This window comes from Cardiocondyla obscurior, linkage group LG03 (assembly GCF_019399895.1).
Source record: "Cardiocondyla obscurior isolate alpha-2009 linkage group LG03, Cobs3.1, whole genome shotgun sequence".
Lineage (NCBI taxonomy): Eukaryota > Metazoa > Arthropoda > Insecta > Hymenoptera > Formicidae > Cardiocondyla > Cardiocondyla obscurior.
In genome coordinates, this window is record NC_091866.1 from 2,376,695 (window position 1) to 2,398,762 (window position 22,068).

Below are 22,068 nucleotides of genomic sequence, written 5' to 3' on the forward strand. Positions count from 1 at the left end.
CGTACCACCGCTTATCGTCCGAAAACATTCCCCCGACTGTTCGTGACTTAATTAAAAAGGTATCGTGGCAGCGATAAAAATGCAAACGCTGTGTATTCGCCGGGCTCATTCGTCAAGTTCCTCGGAGACCGCGGGCGTCCCGGATGATCCCGACGGCGCGCTTATCATACGCGCGCGTCCCCGTGTGTCGCGATCGCCATTTGTACGCATACAAAACGCGCCGTTTCCCGAAAGCACTCCGGCGATGGTCGCGCATTTGTCAACCGCGAGAGAGAGAGAAAGAGAGGAGAGAGAGTGAGCGAGAGAGAGTGAGTCCGCGGCCGTCCAGAACGTCTGCGAAACTTCGCCGTTATCTCTCGCCGTGTATTCGCCCGGCTGACAAATCGCCGAGCCGCAAGGGGAACGAGTGGTAGCAGGGACGTCTCGAAACTCCCGTCCTCTCTCGAGAGACCAAGAACGAAGATCAGGAGAACCCGGGTCTCCTTCCTCGTCTGCGTCACGATCTTCAGCGTCCTTGGTACCCCCGCTCGGTTCTCACGCGAGAATCGCATTACTTCACCCCGTCGCCCCCGTTCTTCCTCTCAAGCGCGTCCTGACCCTCTCGTTCATCATCGTCCTCGCCCATCGGCGACCCGACCCACTTTCGACCTGTCCCGCTTCTCCTCGGCGAGGTACCATTATTTGAACATCTACACGGGCCTTTTGTGTGGTTTTCATAGTTAAGCGCACACGATTAATTCGTTAATCGGAGGTGGATTAATGAAAGCTAACGAAACTCGAGCTCCGTCCGCACGAGTTATAGAATAACTCTGTGGACTTAATCTCTTTTTAGATTTAATTACCGCAAATAACGAATGGCTAATTTACGACTTTTGTTCTTTATTCATTACTCTCTTTTTTTTTTTTTTTTTTCTTTCCACGCAAGATCGAATATCGGCTAAAACGCATACTAATATATTAAGCACATGTACTCTGATACTGCATGATTTATAGCACCATAAGCCGCGGAGTCGTTCAAAAACTTCATCCATCAAAAATGCTCGATGAAACGATAAAAAAGCGAATTAATCACGATTTATAATTACGAGCTCTTTCTCCGAGATAATAAAAGTGGACCGGCGTAAACCGCGAGTGCCGCTCCTTATCGATGCTTTATCAGTATACGAAGCACACTCGTTTCGACGCGTGCTTCGCTTTTATGAAGCCTCCACACCTGTTACCGAGCCGTGTATGTAGCTCACGCGCAACGCGGAATGTGCGTATGCACAAGAAAGGAATTTTTCGCGCTCGCTTTATAACGTCTCTTTTACCGTTATCATATGAAGGGACACGCAATATCCAGCATGCGAAATCCATCTCCGCGCCCATCTTTCATCTCTGCCTCTCTGCAACTCGCGTCACTGCCATGATCCGGAATAACGGTATAACATGGACGAAAGAAAAATCCGGCTTCGAATGAAGGCAAAACAGGTAGCAAAAGGTGTGAAAATACGCTCGATCAAGAAAGTACAATGCACACGTCAGTCAGGGAAATTAGTATGTAAACGAGAAAACGCTAAAAAAAATAAAGGCTCGATAAATTCGTCCTACTAAAAAAAAGGGGGGAGGGAAAATGCACATAACGTGAGGTGTAAAGTGTCGAATACGAAAAACTGCATTTTCCGATGCTGCGAATAGCGCGAGATAAATATACGCGCTGCGTATTGGCAAACTGTGAGCTGTATTGACACGCAGGATTATCACGGAAGCGTTGTCAAAACTGATTATGAACTTTGACGGGAGGCAAAAATGGAAGACATTTTACGTTATTAAACAATTAGAACGAAATTTTCGATATATCGATAACCGATATTTCCCCGTGTCTTCACGTAATTTTAATTGCTTACCTTCATCTGGTGTCGCAATAAAAGTCTATACGCCGCCATTACGATCTGCCGATATTAATTTTCAGATATTATAAGAATTTTCTCTTGATTGTTTCCCTTATTAAATCTTAAACCTCTTTGTATACAGTCTCGCGTAAGCTCGGCGTGGAAAAAAAAAATCGTCCGAATCATCTCGCGTGCGACGTATCCCCGCTGCGAACGGAGATTTTTAAGCACAATCGTTATATCGCGCGCATCCATCTCGCAAAATCATTTTCATACAATAAACTATTCTTAGCTGGGAACTTTCAAAGATAAAAGTATGATAACGGAAAGGGGAAAGGGTCCAGAGCAGAAGGTCGTAGCCCTTCTCCCTCTCCTCTTCACCGGAATTAAATTAATTAAGCCAGATTATCTCGGCGGATGTAAAAAAAAACTTCAATACGGCAGACGTAGTCGAGCAACTTTCCCGGCTTTGCGTCGACAACGATGGAGACGACGAGAAGAGCCGAAGGGACGGACCGAGGGGCCGGGGAAAAACTCTTCGTACTTTTAATTCGTTTAGTCGGCCCATGCGCGACCGCTTTAAGGCGGACGAGCGACCTCGTCGCGGCGCGAAAAGGCAGGTGTTAAGATCCTTCACCCTCGCGCGCGCCCTCACATGTTTTCGTCGCCGGCCGTCAATTTTCATCCCGAAGTTTTTTCCCAACTTCCGGGAGAAGAACGCGTGATCCCTCCCTCGCAAGTTGCCTCCTCGCAGGCTATCAACCTGAGAATCCCGGGCTCCCCGAGTCGCTCTTCTCGACCGCGATGAGCGGCTTCCACTTTCTCCGGGGACGGCGCACTTCGAGATAACTTTCCTCGCTTCTTGTTTCCCCGTCGTCACCGCAAGAGTTTTCGCGGAGCGTAGCATCTCGGTGACTTCCGCGGCGCTTTAGGGCGGCCAACGAGAGGCGCGGGACTCGCGGGATAGTTATATTTTCCCTCGCCTTGGCACCGGGGGAGCGAGGCAGATAAGCCCCGGAAGAAGCAACAGAGATTTTGCTAATGTTTCGTATTACGATATCTTCGCGGATGAAAAATTATCATACTTTATCTCCCGGCGTGGTTTTGAGAACACGTCCTGAGCGAGGATTATTTTTATCGCGCTGCCGCAAAACGCCTCGATTTATCTATATCCTTTCCCGTTTGTTTTATTTTTTTTAATAAAAAATATTCAAGCGATTTTTCTTTTTTTTTTTTTTTTAAAGTATTTAAATCTTTTTAATTATTATATTTACGTCAGTCGAAAGCCAATAAAAATATCGTTCGGCTTTCTTAAGTCTTCTACAGAAGTTTCATCATACGTTGGAACAACATTTCCAACATAATCAGAAATAACTCAACGTTATCTCTCCCGTTTATCTTGCAAACTTTCAAAGAGGGTAGGGCTTTTCTCTTCGAGGCGCATGAAGATTCCGGCGTGTCGTCGCCGTGCGCTTAATTAATACTCGGTTTATCGACGCGCAGTCGTTTCGTTACATAAATCGTTGCGAAATCCCGGCTCTGTCGAGGTCTCTCGCGACAACGGGCCGTACAGCGGAAGTTTCTTCGTTAGCTGCGTTTCTTCGAAAGTTTTCCGCGGGCCCTGAATTTTCCATCGTCGCCGTCGTCGTTCCGCGTCGCCGGCGGGCAAAACCGATCGAGAGATGCGCACGACGATTTTGCCATTTCGCCGGGACAAGAGCTGACAGGCTGAAAGGCTGCGGAGCACGCAGCTGCGGCGGCAGAAATTGCCTAAATCAGACTCGCGAGGCGTGCTCTGCGCGCGTGTACGCTTGCAACGGGGACGCACTGACATTCGATCGACTGTCGACGAGCCTAATTGCAATATTGCCCGCTCGGGGTCTCGACATTCGAGGCTGGCATTAAACCGGAATCCCATTTCGATCGGCTACGATATCCGACTCTGTCAATCAGTACGACGTGAGGATAATTCTAGGAAAATTTGCAAATTATCTCGCGTCGAAAATTGAATACATAATAATTTCTACACGCGCATGCATGACTTGATATCTTTTTAAATACTCTGTTCTTTCTTGGATGTACCAAAGCTCTTTAATATTTCCATCCAAGTATCTCACAGACCGCGAGAGGCGCGATGAAGCGTATTCTCGAGAGGCGAGATGTAGTAAGATGTGAAACTAATGCTAAATTGGAAACCCATTGATCCGCGGCTGCGGTAGTTGGCCGGTCGCGAGCGGGGGAATGAAAATTTGAAAAGCAAATTCGCTGCCTCCGGTCGCGCGCGCGTTGGGGACGGCCGTTGTTCGCCGACGGCAGGCGGAATCCAAAAGTACGAAAACTCGATAAGGTCCCCGATCCAGTTACGCATAGCGTCGCATCAGACGAGCCAAGCCGACGAATGCACTATTTCTTTCGCTTGAAGCCGCGCGCGGCGGAAAGTTTTCCCCTTTTCTTGCGGCAGTCGCGCGATTTCCCAACTTTGTACCACGAGGAAGATAATAAAATTGCCAGCCGCGATATCGGAACCGACCGAGGGCGGCGAGACGAACTTGTGACTGCGAAACTGATTCATCCGGCGGTTCGCTTCAACTCCGCGCGACGCGATTAATTGCCGAATCAATTAGAGGCACTTGTACCGATCTCAACTCGCGCGCAATTCAATTGCGAAATCGGGAATGCGCTTCCCGCACGAGCGGCAGTATTTTCGGAGACTTTAATGAAAGACAATTTGCCGATAGAGGTTATCGCGATAATTTTCGACCGTTAAATCGGCATTAGCCACGCGATTCCGAGTTAATTAAACTCTCTATTATCGAAGGAAATATTTGCGTCAGTTACATAACTCTGGTCCAAATGATAGCGCGATACGTCAGCGTGTGCTCTGCTCTGCGGGATATACCTAGTAGTTTGATAAAAGTATACGTTAACTCGGTTACGTCGTGCGGTGGCTTCGTTGATTTAACGAAGTGCAGTCGCACAAAACGAGTCTCGCAGCGACGAGCCAAGTCCCACGCTGTTTCAAGGAAAAAGGGAGGAAAAATGTTGGATGAACATGTCGGGCATGTAGAATGGGATCGCAAGTCGTTTGCTTGGCGTACTTTTGACATTTCGACGGTAAAAAAAAAGGGGAAAAAAACCAAAAAAAACCAAAAAAAAAAACAAAATAGCACAGTAAAGAATGTGAACGTTATGAATATCCGAACATTTCGAAGCAATCGGTTTGAGAAATTTTTTTTACAACCACGAGCGAATAAAATAACTTTTTTATATTTTTATTTCGCATCGTAGATCATTATTTTATAAAAAAAAAAACTTTAATGTAGTTCACGGAGAAGGGACTATCTTGAATTTAGTATCGTAACATTTCGATCAGAATTGATCCGACTGGATGATTCGTGTCACATCCGCGGATGTTATGCTCTCGCGAGAAAAGAATGGATGGCAACGGCAACCGGGGGAAGAAATAGTAGACGGTGGCATATAAATGCAAGTATAGTCGTGACAAGCGGAAATGTAATATATTACTCAAACGCGGCATCGGAATGGCGTCCGGCTTCGCGCACATGCAGCGGATGATATGTAATTTATAGAGCGGTACGCTAACGCGGACGGCGCGTGGTTATAGTTCGCCGGGATAGGAACGGGATCCTTTCTATTTTCCCATCTCGTCTCTCGTCTTTTGTCGAAGGGATCGCGGAGACGTGTTTTACGCGAGAGCGTGCAGGTGCCTGGCTCCCACGTAGACGCAAATCCAGAAGCGCGCACGGCATGCTGTACATCAGGGTTTCTCAACTTGACGCTTCTACGATCAATATCGGCCTCCGTTGCCGGTCCGCGAGGACCTCCTCTAAGAATAAAAAAAAATGTATAATGAAGCTTGAATCCAAGTCGCGTTAAAGTATCGAGAGATAAAGCCCGAGTACACGAGTTACTCTTCTCTGACGCAGTCCCGGAGGGTGCACTTTAGAAAGGCACGTGCGAGAAGGGACCGCGAATGAATCTTGTCTCTCCCCACACTGCAGAATAAATTATAAAAAATTGCCAACTGTTCATACAACTATCATTTGTGAGATACGTACTGAATTTGTAAATCGGTAATTTACTCGTGGATTCTTTTAGAGCATACCTCGTTTCAACTTTATACCTACGTGCTCTCATAGATTAAAGATTCATATATGTATATTGCCACGACAGTTTTTTTCAATACGGTAAAGCATTTGAGAGACCCTGGTGCGCACGGCACCGCAAAACGTTTTGTACATCTATGCGCTCCGCTCTCGCGCCTCGGGATACGATCTACGCTCCGAGATTCAGATCTCCAATTAGCTGTATATCAAGTTGAAGGGTGAACGTTGAACACAATCATCCGATTTTGTTCTCCGACGCTGAGCGCGCGCGTGTGTGCGCAAAAGAAGCTTATCGTGCTTGTGGGAGACGTATTTAAAACTGCCATCAGAAGAAATTCGATTTTCATCGGAAATCTAACGTAATACTTTTATTTGCTTAATTGTTACCGAGTTATAATACACGTAAAAAGATAAAAAGTGTCTCAAATAAATGAAAACTAAGTATAAAATAAACGAGCTTGTCTGAACGAAATAAGAAAAAAAAAAAAAAAAAAAAAAAAAATACTTTTTAAGTCAAATATTTTTCATCGCGAGATATCGTCTTCATATCGAATAAAATTTTCTCTTATTATCCGGATGGCGTTCCGTTCACGTGCACGCGTACGCGAGAGGAATTAGTCGCACAGGCGCGAGCCGAATCAAAGCAAGTCGCGCTCTCTGACGAGTCGCGATTTCGATCTCTAATTAGCTGTATATCAAATGAACGCCCAGGTCCACTTGTATACGAAGCATCGTCGTGTCGTCGTCGTGCCGCACCGTACACGCAACCGCGCTTTTCCTCTCATCTCGCAACGCGCCATCTCTGTCTGTGTCGTGTCTTCTCGCATGCCAACGTCCGGCTCGACATCGATGCGCGTCTCCATCCCGCTCTCGCCGGTGACTTTGATTTGTAACGCACGATCGGCGAATGGATGAACATGATGCAACGGCACCGATAGCCGAGATCGCCGTATGATTAACGGAGAGAGAACGAATATATATGACCCGCGTCTGCTTCTGAACATGAATATGGAATACACGATCGTGTGCTATCGGTACGAGGGAGAAGATGATCGATGCAACGACAGGGGGGAAAACCTGCATAAAACATCGCGCGGATACTCGCGGAACGAAACGGGGGGGAGGGGGCCTTAGAGACGGCGACTTTCAAGCTGTGTACAAAGGAGCTTGAATTACGAAAAGACACTAGCTAATTACTTAAAAAAAAGTTCGAGCTACGTGAGCCACTTTGCAAATCGCGCAGAGGTTCCACTGTAAAACGGTATAAAAAGACCAGGAAGGCCTAAACTCGAAACTCGGACGGCAGCTACGTGACTTAGAAGTTTAGCGAGCTGAAGAAAATATGATTCAATTTTCCTCGAGAGTCCCCAGCAGCGCGCGCCATCATTTTTGAAAATGATATTCTACGTGCGACGGAACGTATTTCGCGTATGCGCGCTCTCTTGCCCGCCGAGAATGCGCTTTTGAAAGAATTGAAGATAAATCTCGCGAGATAATGGCTACGACCGACGTTAAAGAGGGACATTACCGCGATACGAAGCCGTTTCAATTCTGCAAAAAAGAAAAGAAAAAAAAAAAGAGAAAAATCATTAAAGCGATTTTCTACAGACTCACGTTTTTTTCTCGCGGCTGATTTTTCGTTTGCGCTCTCCCACGTGGACGAGACGAGGGATCTATGTTTTTACAACGTTGTTCAGCGATCGCAAAGTAGCCTGCTTACGCAGATAAGTGGGAGCTACTTCCGCGAAACGAAGAATAACGAAGAAACGGGGAGAAAGTACTTTCCGCGACCGAAAGACAATTTTTGTCGGACACGGCGGAAGATATTCCCGGCCGACGCGGCGATCCAATTTCCGTAGAGATACTTTTACCTAACCGACGGCGGCGCCCGTGATGGATACTCAAAAGCCTCTCACATCGGCATACAGAATTTTACCGTTCGCCGATGCAATTTTCATCGGGATGTTCCTGCCGAAGGGGGAAGGGGGGAGGGAGTGCGCCAAGGGTGGCGGAATACCGACGCAAGGGCGGGACACTCGAGCTCCCATATATCATTACGCGGACTTTCACCGCAACTCGCGTGTACGCCCCAAGTTTCGACGCTCGAGTCAGTTATTTTTTTTATCGTCTACTTGAAGCTTGGCACGTCATCGTGCCGCTCGACGTAAATTTATAAAGGTCCCTCGTGCGCCCGCGAAAATAGCTTCCCAGCGGTTTTTTCTTCCCGGTCGTTTGCGGAAAGACGGAGGTGGATAGAAATGTTAATCTCGCGTTGATCCTTTTATGACAGGTATCTTTACACATTCACAATTATGCAGTATTAATATTCTATATCGATATATATTTATATTTTATAGAAAAAAGGAAAAAAAAGAAATGTATATATAGAACGCGTCTTCGAATCAATTTCTTTCTTTAACTCGTTATTCTTTCTACGGCTAGAATTTTTTCGGCATTAAACTAATTAATAATAAATTATCGGAAATAAAATTAATCAGTCACGACAGCCGCAGTCGGAAAATAAAATATTTTACGTAATACGCGGATGAATGGAGGACGCAATATATTTACCACGCCGCTCGTCGGTATCTACTTTAGTGAAAGAGCTCAGGCGCAAGTCGACCGGCGGAGTAAAGCGTCACTGCTCGTAGCGTTACATGTCATCAGACCGCTCGCGGTAAATGCATCAAAGGGCCACCGGGGTATGATGCCGAGAGGAACGGCTTCCTCCTCCGTCGTTTCTATCGGATCTCGCAAGAAGCACCGAGAAGGACGGGCCGCGAGTTCGGGGTTGAAGACGTAGAGGATGACAAACGAGAAATTGGAAGGCGAAGCCTTCGAGTGGCTTAAGCTCCGTTGACGGTTAACAAGTTTTCGTGGAGAATCTCTCTGGAGCCGCAGTGGGCTGCGACGAGTGGGCTCGGAGTAAATACACCTCGGTCGGGCGTACGTCGCGCACGGAAATGGTTGTTCACGGCGTTAGAACACACACTAGCTCGTAGCTCGCAGCGTAACGGCGAGAGTGGACCGGAGGCTCGGCGTGTAAACTGCGAATATTGTGTCCGTTCCTGGCGTGTTCCACGACGTTGTGTACCCGCGGACCAACTTCACTCCTTTACGTGTCGTCTAATTAATGTACCGCTTAAACAACGCGAAGTAATACCGGTTTCTCATCTATTAACTCCCCGTCGCTCGCCAAATACTTTTCGCAAGGTGCTCTCTTATGTATTAGCCGTAACTTACTTCTCTACGGCTTTCAGTCTCGAGATTTGATCATCTCTCGCGGCGAATAAAAAGAATATTTATCGTCAGACCTTCTGCCTCCCGTTACCCCGCGTCCCTCTATCGCGACACCGCCGTGAAACTTGCGCTCGGGGGAAAAAAGGTCTCCGTCGCGAGAAGTGTAAGCCATATCGTGGAAATTTCATTTCGCGGCTCGTCCGGCCCCGGCAAATATTATCGTAAATTTCCGCCTTGGCGTATCACCTGCGGTTCCCCGTCGTCCTATCTCCGCCTCTCTCCGACGCGGCCCGGAGAAATATTTCTTTCCTCCGGGCCGATAAATCAACGCGGTCCGTTCGACACGACGGTCATCAATAACGGTAGTGCTTAGGCTTTTTCCGCGCGGCACTCGCGCCGGAATATCGAAGGCCCCTACGGACACACACCACACAGCTTTTCGCGCGTGTGCATCGCCGTGCAAACGTTCCCTTCCCTCTGCCCTTTCGTGCATGAGAAGAGTGCATGCGCAGCTTCGAAAAACTTGCTACCGCGTGCAAGTTTAATGGCTCGGAACGGCGTTGCGCCAAGTTGCACGAGCTCGTTTATTTTTCACAGACAGCCAGCCACGGCGGGCCTTCCCCATCCTCGCGAGGGGGGTTAGAAAAATCATTCGACAGACGTACTCAGAAATTAAAAACCGTATTATCGGCGCGAACGCCCGCGCGACGTTTTTATTTATCTAAATATGGAAGGGCTGTTTGCAGCACTTAACTCGAGAGTTCGAGCGGGCTTAATAATTCAAGCGGGACGGAGGATCCATTATTACAACGCCCGAGTTTCCGCGGGCAGGGAAACGTTCGCGTGGCGGTCATTTGTATCGACTTCATTCAGTGAAAGAGCCCGGGTATAAATCAGTCGGAGCACCAAAGCAGAGTGGAGGCTATTACGCCCGTAATTCTGTTAAGATTGCACCGCGGAGGCGCGATATATTCTCTCGCGAGAAAAGAAAGTACGGACGGGGGCCGATTTCGTCTGGAAATCGGAGGAAATTCGATGACGACGAGACGCGAGGAGGCTGGAAATTACGGGAAATTAATCGGCGGGAACGATTGAATGTAGAAGCACATAATTATACTTCAAAGAAGACAGGCAGTGAACGGATACCTTTTCTTCAGTCGAAATTATTCTTAATTATTGCGCGGAAAAAAAAAAGATTTGGAACGTCTAAAATTCTTATTACATCGTTCCATTTTTCGAACTTATCTTTTAATACTGATTCAGATTAACGTAGGTAATAATTTTAATAACATTGACAAACAATGATGATTATTCCTTCTATTACGAAACTAGTGTCAATAACAATTAATATTATAATTAATTTCGTTGTTAATGCGACGCACTAAATATTTGGAGTTTCGCATCCAAGGTAATTATGTAATAATTAATATTATCAAAGTGGAAACGGAAACAACGTCGGTAGGATGATTAACCAAATAAAATTGCTAGAAAAGTTCGAAAGCGGAAAAGCGGCATATAAATATTATACGCGGACGGCATATCCGGCGTCGGTTTAATAATTTAAAAACTTCGTACGGTTCTAAATTAAAGTTCTGGCGGGGCCGATTAAACACGAGATAGCTTCGCTCAGAAAAAAAAAATATGGCGGAGTAATGTACGCCACGAAGTTTCTCGTTATTACTAAATTAACGTAAACCGGAGAAGGTTCTGTAACTCCCCATCGAGAAACATAAATGAAGAAGATATTTTTGTTAGACGAATATCGATTTACTTCATCGTCACTGTCAAAAGGTAAAAAAAAAAAAAAATCTGCGGGTTAACAATGGCGTGACGTACTTCCTCTTCCAATCTGTAAACAGGAATTTAATAACGGCGAGGTCCGATTGTCCTGACCCTTAAAAGTGAATCCCGTTCGGTAGATTTCAGGAATCTCGCCCAATTGCACGCGCGCTTCGTGCCAGCGATGAGATTGGCTTGGCGCTGACACCGAATGAGAAATTCGCACCGGAGTTGAATTATTTTCGGGGTTTGAGGACTTGGTTTGGCGCGGGAGGGCTGCGTCGGCAAGAAACTAACTTCATCGGGCGTCAAACGTGTGCTGGTTAACATGCGCGACGCGGCAATCGCGAATGCACGAAATCAGACCGCGCGCGCGGAATTCGTTGAATACGTTCTGCGCGATATGAAATTCCATAATGTAATTAAAGCCGGATACTCCGACCGCGGTGAGAGCGGGAAAATTGTTTTCGGTTGAAAATACTACATCGGCGACGCGAAATTAGTTGGTACCACAGCGGCAGGATTGTCCGAAGTCGCATAAATCGATTCGTAGCCGCTCGTAAATCAGTCTTCGAGATTTAGTCCCTCGCAGTTGTTCGACCCAGTTTTCCATCGCGAGAACGATTGGACAATTCTTATTGTCGGGCGGTTTTAAAAATGGATGACGGGGATCGAATAAGCGTCGACACGAAGAAATATTCGCTAAACATTTGTTCAGAAATAGAAAAGCACCGAGCATTTTATTAAGCAAGAAGATTAAAACTTTTGTAATAGATTAAAAAAAAAAAAAATTTCTCGTTAAAGAGAATTATATCGATACAAATACAAAAATGTGCGTTTATACGCAAAAGGTTTTCGTATTTTGTATAGAAATATTATCTCAATGAAAGCGTTTAATATTTTGTTGGAGTAATCGCGCATTTTTATTAAAAAAAAAAAAAACTTTTAAATACGCGCGTTTCAATTTGCTTTCTGAAACTGCGATCGCTATGTAATCTCCAATCGAGCGAGTACGGTGAACATGTGTTTTAACTATAATTATACAAAATCCTTTACGGTTGTTTCGCTGTAACGAGCGCGGCGCGTGTTAGCGAGAACGTTATGAAATTCCACATTTCTTTGACGTCATTACCGCTCGTCAAAGATCTGCATGAAAATTCACGGAAGCGGTATCACCAAGATTGAATTCCATAATTCCTGCAGGGGCAAATATTTGCACGACTGAAAATCACCCTGACGGCGCCTAGTATGCTTGATAATTGGCCGCGGAATCATACACGTAAAATTTCTTCCCGCAAATCCATTCTGCGGGAAAAACGACTACTTGTTATAAAACAAATTTAACAAATGTTTTATATCACGTTACACGAGAATAATTAAGTATTTCGGGGATTCAATTTTTTGGTAATTTTCAACTATAAGTGAATAAAATACATCGTTTTCGTTCAGCGTTTTTCGAACATATAAAATAGCTGCTGGCAGCCGACGATATTGGCGCAGTTATAAATTTATATCATATGAGTATTAATGATGCAATCGCATCAAATGACGTAATGCATGAATTGCATTATATAAATCATAAAAAAAAAAACTTTCGCTGCTGTAAATTTTTATTTACTCTCTGTCTCTCGGTCTCTTTCTCTGCAATAAATTAATAACATTAAATCAGCGAAATAAAACGCAAGATTTGGTAACGCGATTTAATCTCGGAGAAGTTTGATATCCAGAAAAAGAAACGTATCCTTTGACTTAGAGCGCGGAGCGATACAGTGATTTTCCGGGACGATAACCGTGATTTTCAGACGAGGCCGTGTCTCCCGGTGAGAGCGCGAACCCAAGTCAGTTGAACGACCGGTAGACACCTTTTGATGTCGAATCACTCTTTCCTCCCCCGCTGCCGGTTCGTCCCTTTTCCCGCGCGCTCGCGGCGAACCTGCTGAAAGGTTCGTAGGGCGCGACGCGAACACACTCGGCTGCCGCATACACTTTATTCCCAGCCCATCGTTCCGTCCCAGCGATTTCGAATTCCCGAACAAATTTGATCGTCGTCGTCGTCGTCGTCGTCGTCGTCTAGTCGAGCTCGCATCTCTACGTGACGGGAAAATCGCGAGCTTGCTCGCGCGTCGGAAAGCCACTTCTCCTCCTTCCCGGCCCTCTCTCGTTGCAGCATATACACTCTCATCTACCATCCTCCACCGTGCTCCTGTACTTTCTCCATACCTTATACTGTCTCTCTCTCTCTCTCTCTCTGCTCTCGTATTTTCCTACTTCTCGCGCTTCGTGGTTCTACTTTCGCACGCGCGATTGTACCCTGACGACTTTATGGCGGGCCCTCGGCGGAATCCCAAACGCGGCACGTACGTGAAGTTACCGATTCGAACGAGGCGAAAGCTCGAGGAGGCGCGAGATGACTTCTCGGCTCGTTCAGCGAGCAATCCCGCGGCATTCTTTTGCACAATATAATTTCGCGGCCGTAATACTGTTTAAGAGCTTCTTTCGAACTTCTTTCGACCCTGTGCGCGAAAATTAACTCTTTCTTTTTTTATTTTATTATTATTTTTTTTTTAATTAGGGAATGTACCTGTACTTGCAACTTGAAATTTTGCTGAAATTAAACATTCGAAAGCATATCGATCGATCGAGGATTGACGTCGGGAATTCGTAAGCATGCCTAACATGTAACAACGCTGCGGCGAATAATTAACGCGATGTCCGTGGGCGTTGATTAAATTTCACGCGTCGGAGAAGCAAATTCATAAATATCCACAGCTGCGCCATTTCCGACAAAGGCGGGTGCAACTTACGGCGACGTAGCGAAAGAAAATTAATGACTACAAAAGATTACTCTCCGGACTCCGCGGCTGTCCGATGAAATATCATAAATCGCGGGCTCGCTACGTCTGAGAAGTTTTCATAGCCGACCGCCGCTTTCGTCTCTCTCTCTTTCTTCCGCTCGTTCGCTCGCTCTCTCCTCCCTCGGTCCCACCTACTTTCCGCGTCTCATTCTCATTACGAAGTTCCCGGTCATCAAATTTTATTAGCCCCCACTTCAGAGCCGGCCCGCCTTACTTCTAACTCAATATCGTAGATTCGTAGTCTCGGTTTAACTACCCTCCCATCCACCCTCAGCGCAACGCACACGGAAGCACACCCGCACATAGCTGTTTCCCCGTTCTCTCTTTCTTGATCTTTTTCTCGTTCTGTCCTCCCTTTTCCTTTCACCTCGACTCACCCTGGCAAGCTCGCGCGCGCGCTTTTCTCCCCGCGTTTCTCGCTCGCCTTCGAATGCAAGCGCAGCGAGCGACTTTGAAAGCGGCAATAATTCCGTGCTCTACGGCCAAGAACTAATTTCCACCGGGTCTGACGGGGAGGGGAGGGGGGCTACGACGGAGGCAGGGGGCGGTCGACGGAGAAACGGACGGGGAAAGACGACGGGTGGCCTCACCTTCGGGGTTCTCTTTCCGACTTCTCCCGTTCCTCACGGACGGTTCGTTTTCTCGCGCGCCCTTTTATCGCCCGACAATGGTGCGCTGGGGTGTAGCCACCTCGGCCCTACGTGGTCAAGGGTCGCAGCCAATAAACTTTGCCAGCGAGCTCCTAACCTACGTGTCGGACGAATCCTTAGAACGGATGGTAAGGCGGCGACGTTGGCGGACGGTAAAGAAAGGGAAGCAGAGGAAAGGATCAGAGGAGGCCTTTCTGACGACGCCAAGTTTCCGCCTCGCGTCCTTTAATTGCGACAGCCGGAATAGGGACTAACGATTTTCTTTCGGTAACGTTTAAAAGCCACGGCGACGCTGCTGATGTGACATTTACGGACGTGACGGCGAAACGGTCGCCTCTGCATTTTATCGCGCGCGAAAAGCCCGCCGGTGGGGAACAGCGAAAGTCGAAAAGCGAACAAAAAGTTTGAGCGCCCGTAATTAATGCAAAAATTTTAAATTATCTTACAGATGATAAAATAATGTTTTATTAAATAATCTCATTATATTTTGTAAATAAATACGTGGCGTGCTAATTGTATTATAGATTACGTAAATTCGAATTATTGACGTATTTCGCTCCTCATCGAAATCCATGTCTTTTATTAATGAAAAATAATCTGTTCGCTGATGTAAAATAGTTTTAAAGAGGCTCTCCGGATATAATTTATACCAGTTTCAAAAGAGGATCCACTCAACCTTGCGGCCGATGAAAATTAAGTTCATCAGAGTTCCAAAGAAGTTGAACTATCGCGCGCGCGGGGGTCCAAGTAATGATTGTAGCAATTCGCGGGATAGCAATCTGAAGTTCGTTATCGCCGTGCATTAGATTCGGTAGACGGAGCTATTGCGGGTAATAAAAGTTACCGAAAGCTGGCAGGCTATAAAATTAAATCTGCAACGAGGAGATAAAAGCGAAGAGATAGATGCTCTCGAAAGGGATCGAAATTTTCTGCCCTACATCGTTCAATCCGGTCGTGCTTGCGGGCTCGAATTCTAATTAACAATTTCTGCGTGGGGGCGGAAATTATCATCTTTATTTTGGGGATTACATCTCGCGGGGTCTCCGGGCCCCTTTCAATTACGTGCCGTCATACGAGCTCGACACGTGAATGGCACAAATCCGGTTAAAGGGATCGAGGTGGGGGAATCGACAAATTGAATGATAAAGACGATACTGAAATTAATGGCGTTTTAGTTACGGATCGCGCGACATGCTCGGCAATCGTAGAAAAGCCGTCTAATCCTCTTACATCTTTGCGGACTCGCGTCGGACGCGCGCTGACCGACTCTTTGAAAGGTTCGCCCAGTAAGCCCTTAAACCCATCTCGGGCGCAGCAATTCCAGACCAATTTCGAGAAAATTCAATCGTGAAATATACAGCACACAGCGCTGCCCGAGAATCGACAGAAACAATAAGGACGTGAGACTCAAATCCCTCGTTTCGCGTCACGTCGTGAAACAAATTAAGAATCGATTGGTTATCTCAATTTATCTGTAAGCCCGCCAGCTTAATAGCGGTAATTAAGTAACGCAACTAGATTTGCTATAAATGCATAGAACTATAATTGTAAACATAATTACATAAAAAACGGCAAAATTAAAATCATATATCACATACAAAAAATTAAATATCTCAACTGCAGCGTATACATTTTTTTAATTTAAAAAATTTGCTGGAAAAAAAAAAGACACAACAACGAACCTTTTGCTGTTGCGTTTGCACGGGTTCGGTGGCAAGTAGCTGCTTTAAAGCTGCGTGTCCGTGACCATTCGTCGTGGAGGTTGCACCGGGTGTGCTCGGTGTGCTAGGATTGCTTCCGGGAGTATTAGGCGTGTGAGGCCCAGTCGTGGGGCTGCTTGGGCTAATGCTTTCGTTGATTTTGCTGCCGGCATGATGATTTTCCGTGTGCCTCCTCAGGCTCCTCGCGTCGCAGTAAGACTTGCCGCATCCCTCGGCCTTGCACTCGTACGGCTTCTTATTTCGATGTGTCAGCATATGTCCGTTCCTGCAATTAAAAAGACACATGCTCGTTAATATGAAAATCCACATTATTATTATATATTAAAATTAAAATCTATTTAAAATTAAATTTATTTCTAATTTACACAAAGTTTGCATGTACGTTAAGAATAATTACGTAACACGGTCACGGCCAGCGATCATTTAGAGGCGCGACTTAAAATTCTCTTATTTAAAAATCAAACTCCAGACAGAATTGCCTTTTCCGCCGCGAAATCGCCTGCTCGCCGCCTCAGCCGGAATATAAATCGACTGTAACATTTCGGTCGGGAAATATCACCGAGGCTAGAACGTCCCACGCGAATTCCCATTCGAATTCCTCTCTCGCGTCCAGCATTAATCATAAGAACGTCTCGGGCGACACGCTATATAGCACTCGCGGATGCTCGATGGGCACGGAAATCTGATCGTGCACCTGCTCTTTAGTGCCCGCTCGAAATTATGTCGGCCCGATTATGTCGCCTATCTATATCGACGATCTACCCCGGCACGGAAATCCCATATACCGCTGGGCACGATTCCCCCCCGTCTTATCTAGAAGGTACATCTAAACTCATCCCTAGCGTGTCGCCCTTACACCCCGGCCAGTCCACCTAAAGACTTATCCATTCCACTTGCTCGATATTCCGGCTAACATAACGCGCGAAATTCGCCCGCGCGCGCGATGCTCCGATTTCTGGTACCGGGATGTCTGGAAACGAAATCGGCCGTTCTCTCAACATTGTCGAGAGAGCGGAAAAGACGCGGAGATCCGAGGGTGTGTCCGGCATGCAACAAGTTGCGCGATTTCACGACGCTGGATTACACGATCGCGTCCGCGATAAAGTCCACGGCCCCCCCATTGACACGATTCGCAGTCGATTTCGTCGTTGACGCTCGCAATTGCGAGACTGTCGATTGGTTCGATAAGAGGAGTAACAGACTGCGGAGTCTCGAGTGAAACACACGACTTGCATACAGCTGATTTTAATTAAAATCCTAATGACTTCCCCTTGTTTTTTTTCATTTTTTTTTCTTTTTCTTTTTAACCAATGTTTAGAATGCAAAGCGTTTATTGATTAAAAACAAATGTATGCATTTGTTAAATACAATTACATCGCGTTAACGTTTCGATTATTAATTTTAACTTAAGATTAATTACTAATAGTTCGATAAAACACTACGCACGTTAAATTTCCTCGCTACGGTCAAAAGCAGCAGTCTCGTCTGTTCGCTGAAACTTTAACGAGATTCCGAGTGTGGACATCCTTCGTCCGATCGTTCGCAGTGGAATCTCCCGCAGTGGACTGCGAGAAGAAGTCGTACGGCTAGGACGAGCACGATGGAAGGGATATCGTTTCCGGTAAATTCTTCGGGAGACGCGGGGACCACTCCTATCCGGCAAAAGTTTTATAGTCTATCGATATACGAACGGATTCCCTTAAATTCCGCCGGTAAAGTTGGGGCCGTAGGGAGGGTTTAATTTGTAAAAGCTAATTTGTCGAACTTTTAAGGTGACCCGCACCGACCTCCCGGCGTTTTCTCTTCCCGCAGATAATCAGGAACACCTGGGACGTGTCGACCGCACGTGTATCATTCCTCCTTTTCGTTTTCCGAGGGACACGGAAAAGAAACGAGAGAAACGCGGACTCAACTTTTATCCGAACGGTCGTTTCCGTTGACCAGTCGACGTGTTTTATTAGAATACTTATTTCATCGATGCCGTGGAAAAACCTACGTTCCAAGCGTATCAGAGATTCTCAACAAATAAATAACCTATATACGATGGCTGCGTTTAATGCACAAAACGAAAATATATTATTTAGAGAATTAGCGAAATAAATAATAATTGTAATTATAGATATAGTAATTTTAGAATTTGTCGAGTAGCGACAGGAACGCGTAGGACTGTGAAAATAATCAAGAATAGACCACCGTACAAAAGAGCGCGCGCGTTTTAGCGGCGGTTTCATTATCCGAAGTCACAGTGAAGTTCTCGTCTCATTCGTGAGTTCATCGCCTTATATTATCTCGCAACTTGGTGATATGACGATGAAAAGGAAATTATTATTAATTGTTATGAACCTGCGCTCGACCGACAACGAGAATTTCTACGAAACTTTAATTGGATCTCGCAAAGGGGGGCCGCGTCGATGAGCACGCGCAGAATTTTGCCTGGAACGGTGATTAAATCAGCACTAATTATCAACTCTCGATTAGTTCCATCTCCACTCCAGTAGCCTAAAGAGACTATTAACAAAAAAAAAAAAAAAAGAAAAAAGAAAGAAGTCTACTTATCTTCACTTGAAAATTTTCTCTTCTTTAAACTTTTATTATCCAAGTTGGTAACGAATTATTCTTAACTTTCGACCACCGGGTTAATTAATATACATAATTATCATAACATACGTTGTCACTTTATAAAAATTTCCAAAGACCGGCGGAAAGCCTATTTTCCTGCCGTTTTCTTTTTGCAAAAGTTAATACTAATACCGCCTCGATATGACGAGGGTCACGAGGAAGCAATTATCGAAATATCGAACGCATTCTGAAAAATAAAGCTCTCGACGGTGCTACAAGAGAAAGGGAGGACTTTGTTTCTCGAAGGGCCGGCTTTCCTCCTTCGACGCTGCTCACGTTGTCGCTCCTCCCTTTAGTGTCCTCTCAAATCTCTTTCGGGCAAGGAAGAAGCGGTCGGTATATATCTCCGCGCTCGAAGAAAAGCTCTCGAAGAGAATTCCTCTCGAGGTGTAAGCGCTTCCGTTCCTTATTTCGCGCGGCGGCGCCCCGACTCAGCAAAGGGACTACGTGGATTTACTTCGATAACAGAGATACACCGAGAAACGTACAATGGTGCCTTGTTCGATACTGAAGAAATCGACGGGGCTTTCGTTCTGCAAGTCCGTCAGTTCTTTTTTTTTTTTTTTCTTTTTTTTCTCCGGCCCGAGCGATATATGTAGGAGTGACAAAGCGTCTATGTCCTTTGTCTTTCGATTACGCCCAGAAATCCATTCGTATCGACGTTGACAATTGTTTTTTTTTTTTTTTAATCATTGAGTGTTTCAAATTAATTTCACCTAAATCGTGACGTGACATTTTTTTCCACGATTATATGTATAAAATTATTTTAATAATATACTTTATTTAAAAAATTAATTAATCATTAAACATCGAAATTTTTTGGGAACAATAATAGTTGATCAAAAGCGCGGACGTTGTCTTGAAAATTTAGAAAAATTATACGCAACGGTTATTTGACAAAGGACCTACAATGGGGGACCTGTCTGGACAAAGAAGGTGAGAAGCGATGGAAACTGTAGTTGCACAGGTCTGCCAATTCTTAGAGAAGAGAATGAAGCACGGCGAGACTTCGTACCGACTTTTTCTCGTTCTCAATTAAGTTTGAAAGTCCATTCAAACGGGGAATGGAGCTGAAAGATCTCTTCTTTCTCCTCCGTAAAATCTTCGCCCGTGGCACTATTATTGCTCGGGCTGCCTATTATTGTTCCTTCTTTCGTCGCCGCGAACTCGTAATATGATACATATATATAGTATATAGTTTCGAGATGGAATATCATGCTCAAGCAATATTGCGGTTACGCTAAATTGCCAATACGTGCTTTATCGGAGAAACGTAACGCTAAGCGCTCGCTCTTTCGTATCGGCGATGCAAATCCAGCGAAAAAGCCGGTCTGTTTTCCAAAGTAAAGAGAGAAAACTCCGAGGATGCATTCTCTCGATCGCGCGCGCCACACTCTGGAGACGAAGCGGCAGCTTCCGGCGAAAAACAGGAACTGGGGTAAAGACCTCGCGATTTCGCGCATGAGATAGTATCGCACGGTTCGTTTACTTGCATCTGGAAATATACGGATCCCAACAATCGAAGGGGAATATCGTCCGAAAGCGGGCATTCGACGCAACGGATACAAACAAACGTTTAGCTTACGCTAAAAAATAAACGAAAAACCTTTGCCGAGTTATAGCGAGGATAGTAAATATAGCGAATAAAACAACGCTCCGCTTCGATATCGCCGATAAACAGGATAAACTGTGATAACAGGAGTTCGGTACTTTCAACTCCGGAGATTTATCGCTGGCCGTTCGTAGAGAACATTTGTCGAAAGTAAATTGAGACATCAAATTTAAGGTAGCAATAAGATTAGTTGAAGTCGACGGATGTGTTTTACCTTTACGATCTCCTAGGCAGATTGAATGCTATTATCATTTATCGGCCGCGCGAAAGGGATAGAGGCGAGAATGTGGGAGGGAGCGAGAAGCGACGCGAGCTGCCTCGCCTAAAGGACCCACAAATCCAATGTTCGCAATGAAACGTAAGTAATTCCTCGCACCCTGCCGCCCAGGGTTTTCGCATTGAACGCCGACCGGTCGCTCGAGTTTGAGGAAATAGAACGAGGGAAGACATTGAGGAAGCAGTAAAGAAAAGAAAAATACTGTCCCCGCAGAATGGACCTCACCGGCCGTGGTGGATCCCAAGCGAGAGCCGGAGTCGGTGAGACGCGGGAGAAAGGGGGGGGGGAGGGAGGGAGGATAGAAGGAGAGGTTGGAGGATTTGAAGATCCGTCTTTCGAGAAAATATAACGTTCAACCTTACCGAGGTATTCGACCCGTGCCGGCGGACGGACAGCACTACAACGGCCGAAGCCGAACGAAGTCGCGGGACCGACCTCTATTGATTCCGCGTTATTCCTTTGCCCGTTCCCGGCAAGAATTGAATCCTTAGTCGCCATGGCTCGCCTCCATCGCTCGCCTTTTGTGCGCCGCCCTTTCTCGCCCGTTATACCTTCCCCCAATTCTTATATCGCGTTTGTCCATTTTCCACGCCCGTGTCTCGCGAAGCGAAAATTCTAAAGCGCACCGACACGCCGTTTTTCATTACGTTCAAATGCATTCAGATATACTTTAAATGCGCTCTCCACTCGCGTCAATTTAAATAAGTTTTTTTTCTTTTTTTTTTTTCGAGCGGATAAACGAAATATTGAGTCACTCCATTTTGCGATAACATAAAGTTAATATATTGAAAGAAAATTCGGTATTAAGAGAAACATACCTTCAAACAAGCTTTTTTTTTTTTCTTTTTTAACAGTGACTATATTACCGCTATAAATTCACGAGAGTTTTAATACCCGTGCGCGCCAATACAAACTCCGCGAGCTCTCCTATCCAATACCCCGACAACCGGGCATTACGTAAGGGAAATATCTAAGGGATTACTCCGGCATACCTACGCGCAGAAATTTCTCCGACTACCGGCCTTAAGAAGGCACTCCGGGGCAGCTTAGAAGGCTTCTTACGAGCGCACCGGCAAAGAAGAGAGCGCAGGAGAGATACGGCTACACGTGCACGTGCATACGTACAACGCACACTCGCATGCGAGGCGACGTACCTGCGTACGCCATTGCCGAAGTGGAGCGTTGAGAGGCTTTGATGAACATAATGAACGGCTCAGTGCCGCGAGCGCGAGCGCTTTCCTTTAAGCTCGGGCTCGAGTGTTGTTCTCGTTCTTGTTTTATAGCACGGGGAATTCGTAATGTGCCCTACGACGCTTA

The 22,068-nt window shown here is 45.9% G+C and overlaps 1 protein-coding gene across 9 annotated transcripts in view; it reads right to left on the bottom strand.

Moving 5' to 3' along the window:
* Positions 1 to 22,068, bottom strand: part of LOC139113942 (zinc finger protein 541) — a 344,562-nt gene that overhangs the window by 66,060 nt on the left and 256,434 nt on the right. For 8 of the 9 annotated variants that reach the window (XM_070675406.1, XM_070675404.1, XM_070675403.1 and 5 more), the window contains one exon: positions 16,205 to 16,508. In XM_070675406.1, the coding sequence (XP_070531507.1) occupies positions 16,205 to 16,508 (304 nt within the window). Of the gene's footprint in view, positions 1 to 16,204; positions 16,509 to 17,689; positions 19,409 to 22,068 lie in introns of those variants that run through there. The other variant, XM_070675412.1, reaches the window with a different exon arrangement.